Source organism: Lynx canadensis, chromosome X (assembly GCF_007474595.2).
Source record: "Lynx canadensis isolate LIC74 chromosome X, mLynCan4.pri.v2, whole genome shotgun sequence".
Lineage (NCBI taxonomy): Eukaryota > Metazoa > Chordata > Mammalia > Carnivora > Felidae > Lynx > Lynx canadensis.
Genome location: NC_044321.2, coordinates 12,597,858 through 12,601,720, shown reverse-complemented (window position 1 = coordinate 12,601,720; position 3,863 = coordinate 12,597,858). Strand labels below are relative to the sequence as shown.

At 46.3% G+C, this 3,863-nt stretch overlaps 1 protein-coding gene across 1 annotated transcript; it reads right to left on the bottom strand.

The window, feature by feature from the left end:
- Positions 1 to 385: 385 nt before the first annotated feature.
- LOC115507306 (E3 ubiquitin-protein ligase SIAH1-like) lies at positions 386 to 1,366 on the bottom strand. The gene has a single exon (XM_030305599.1). The coding sequence runs from the start codon at positions 1,279 to 1,281 to the stop codon at positions 439 to 441; it is 843 nt and encodes a 280-aa protein (XP_030161459.1). The 5' UTR covers positions 1,282 to 1,366; the 3' UTR covers positions 386 to 438.
- Between the last annotated feature and the right edge of the window lie 2,497 nt (positions 1,367 to 3,863).

Here is a 3,863-nt window from a genome sequence, read left to right as displayed (position 1 = left end):
TGGGCTCTGTGCTGACAGCTCCAGATTCTGTGTCTGGAATCTGCTTGGATTCTGTGTCTTCCTCTCTCCCTCTCTGCCCCTCCCCTCACTCACACTGTGTGTGTGTGTGTGTGTGTGTCTCAAAAAATAAAATGTTCAAAAAAAAAACAACACAAAAGATGCCCATCTTGGGTGTGTGTATACATATACATATACATATACATATACATATATATATTTATTTATTTCATTGGTTTACTGTTGACTTATTTTTAAATATGTTAGTGTTACTACATTCAACTGTTTCCTGTGTTTAACAGCCTTTCCTTTTATTCATCTTCATGTGTCTAGCTTCCACCCACCAAAGTTTCAGGTCCGCAGGCAGATGGGTGACTTTATTCTATGTGAAACTGAATGCAGTGGTTTTAAACGCTGTCCAGAAAATGTTTGATTGCCATTTCAACACATGGAAATAGTTACATTGATGCCTAAATTGTCATTTTCTGCAAAAAGCTGTGCAGTGCTGGTGTTAAAGACTAGGCAGTCGCTCTTCCCAATGGCTGTCGCAATTTTCTCATCAATAGATCTCGGAGTCGCTTCCCAAGCTAATCGCCGCCTATCACCATTTAGTTCAAATCTATAAGCAAAATTTTCAGCTTGCTTGCGTGTTCCTATCAGCTGTGCGATTGCAAAGAACTGCTGGTGACCGTCGTAGTTTTCCTGTTTCTCCAAGACCAACAAGAAGTGAAAGCCAAAACAGGACTGCAGCATCACCCAGTCAAAAGCACCAGGAAGATTAATTTGTGTAGCAAGGAAAACGACTTCTTCTCCCTCTAGGGTTATAATGGTCTCATGGTGATGCATCAGATGGGGCGTTACAGTATCCAGAGAGCCTTGCCATTTACAGGAAGTACCAGGGCACGGGCACGGATAAGGCCTAAACTTACAGCAGTCTTCGTGGTCTGCTTTTGCAGTGTGTCGCAGAGTTTCCTCACATCCAGAAGAGGCATATTTACAAGGGAATAGTAAGGAATCGCCCACTTTCTCCAGAGCCAAGTTGCGAAAGGATCCCAACTGGCTCAGGCAGATTGGACAACGTGTGAGCTTTGGGCGACAACTGCCACAAACAAGATGGCCACCCTGACACTGAAAAATGGGTGGTAACACAAAGTCAAAGCATTCCTCACACTCAAAAAGACTCATCAACTCATTATTGGTTGCGGTTGTGCTAGCCAAGGCAGGCACCTTCTTGGGCGGCGAAGGTGAGGCTCCAGTAGGTGTAGGTGCAGCCCTGCGGCTCATTTCCGTCGGCAGAGAGCGCGCCTCGGACCCCGGTCCTGGCTCAAACGCGCTCCATCGCCGCCGCGAACTCCCGCCACCGCGGGCAGCGCCACCGCCTCTTCCCCGTGCCGGCACCGACCGGCCGCCCCGGGCCGCCGCTTGAGAGTGCGCCCCCAAACGACTGGCTCCCCACAGGCCGCCGCCGCCGTCGTCGTCGTCGAGGCGCGTTCTCGAGCACGCCGCCGCGTTCAGGCGCGTTCTCGAACCTGCTGCGTTCTCTAACCACCACGCACTGCGGTGGCCGCCGCGAGGAGGCGCGGCCCCGCGCCCGCAGCCCGGAGGGGGCGGGCTGTTTTTGGAAGAATTGACCCTTGTCTTCCATCCCAGAAACATGTTCTAACTTTCCATACATTCAGGACACCTTCCCCAACCCCCCCCCCCATAAGTATAGATAACAAAAGTCGCCTGCAGTTATGTTCAGTATTCTATGCCTTTTATTTGAATATCTGGAAGTAATATTCACTTTATTATGCGACTTAAGCAGCAAATAGTGCTCATTTAATCACTTAGTAGTCTAAACGTTTGCAACATTCCAAGTGTGTCGTTTTGAATACGGAAATTCTTTTTGCTCTGCTCTGAGAATTACTGAAAACCTCTGATTCATAATTAGGTTGAAGAGAAGGAAAAGTATTAAAATTAGATTAATCAATTTTATTTATTTTAAAAAAAAATTTTTTTTTTCAACGTTTATTTATTTTTGGGACAGAGAGAGACAGAGCATGAACGGGGGAGGGGCAGAGAGAGAGGGAGACACAGAATCGGAAACAGGCTCCAGGCTCTGAGCCATCAGCCCAGAGCCCGACGCGGGGCTCGAACCCACGGACCGTGAGATCGTGACCTGGCTGAAGTCGGACGCCTAACCGACTGCGCCACCCAGGCGCCCCAGATTAATCAATTTTGTATATAATTTACATAACAGACAGTCATGTGTAACTTTTGCATTTGATACGTACCATTGTCGCTTTGACAGAAACCCCCTCCCAGCTTTTGATTTCATCATGTAGCAAAGACTTGGAGGGGATGGGTTTGCGATTTGAATCAAATTGTCTTCATAATTTCTGGGTGAGTCAGGATTATATGTTCAATCCAGAGTTACTCAACAATCAGTAATGAAGCTGCTTGGATATCTAATATCCTCCAGCACCATTCCCCCCACAACCACCACCTCAATGCTTAGAGAGGAAGAAGACTACTTTCAAATAGTAAGACTCCCAATGAATAAGAATGATCGAAAGATGTTATCAACATTCTTTGTTGTTGTTGTTGTTGTTGTTGTTGTTGTTTTTCATGTTTTAATGAGATTTTGGTCCAGTGGAGTAAGATAGCAGATGCCATTCCAATTTATTACTTGGGTTCCCCTACAGAAATGGTTCTGGAAACACCAACAGGTTTGTACCGTTACATGAGGCAGAGGATGTTTGGAGATGAATCTTGCAAGTGAGAGACAGGGAAGGAGAGAGCACTGATTAGTTTTCTGTCTTCAGTCTGGGTCAGCAGTCACCTGCTCCTTTACTTTGTTTTAACCTCTCCTCTCTCTTGCCAAGGGCGAATCTGGTTTTATTTAGAGAAGCCGTGTCCAAACCAGAAACTACATAACTGCGAAAGATGCCTATTTTGGGGAATTATTTTTCTTGATACCTTTATCTAAAATGAAGCAGATGTGAGAATGTGAAGAGAAAGTCTCAATGTGATATGTTTGGGGGAAGGGATGACAGGGTTAATTTTCAGTATATTTTAATTTAAGCAAGATGTGAGTTGGCTCTAGTCACATAGGTGGAATGGGGCTCCTTTGTGGCAGTGGATGTCAACCCAGGCTACACATTAGAATCACCTGGGGTGGTGTGGAAAATGCTAGTGCTTCAGCCCAACCCTCAAGAAGTTCTTACTCAATTGGTTTGGGACTGAGCCTGGGCATTTTTTTTTTTTTTTTTAATTTGAGAGAGAGAGAGAGGCAGAGAGTATGAGCAGGGGAGAGGGGCAGAGGGAGAAAGAGAGAGAATCTTAAGTGGGCTCCACACTCAGCACAGAGCCTGATGTGGGGCTCAATCCCACGATCCTGGGATCATGACCTAAGTGGAAATCAAGAGTTGGATGCTCAACCGCCTGAGCCACCCAGGCGCCCCAGGCCTGGGTCTTTTTAAAAGCTCCTTAGTGATTCCTTAGGGCAGCCAGTGTTGTGAACACTGTTTGGGGGAGATCACCAAGGGTCTAGGGGGATCAGATTTTTTAACGACGTGTGAAGCAAAATCAGCAAGATTTGGCAAGGGATTGCAAAATTGTGTGTCACTAGTAGACATTTATTTTAATATTTTTTTAATTAAAAAAATTTTTTTAATGTTTATTTTTTAAGAGACAGAGAGACAGCGTGTGAGTGGGGAAGGGGCAGAGAGAGAGAGGGAGATACAGAATCCAAAGCGGGCTCCAGGCTCTGAGCTGTCAGCACAGAGCCTGATGCGGGGCTCAAACCCATCAGCGGTGAGATCATGAGCTAAACTGAAGTCAGACGCTTAACCGACTGAGCCACCCAGGCGCCTCAGTAGACG

Coding starts and splice junctions, on each gene's coding strand:
- LOC115507306 (XM_030305599.1), bottom strand. CDS start 1,281: ATGAGCCGCAGGGCTGCACCTACACCTACTGGAGCCTCACCTTCGCCG.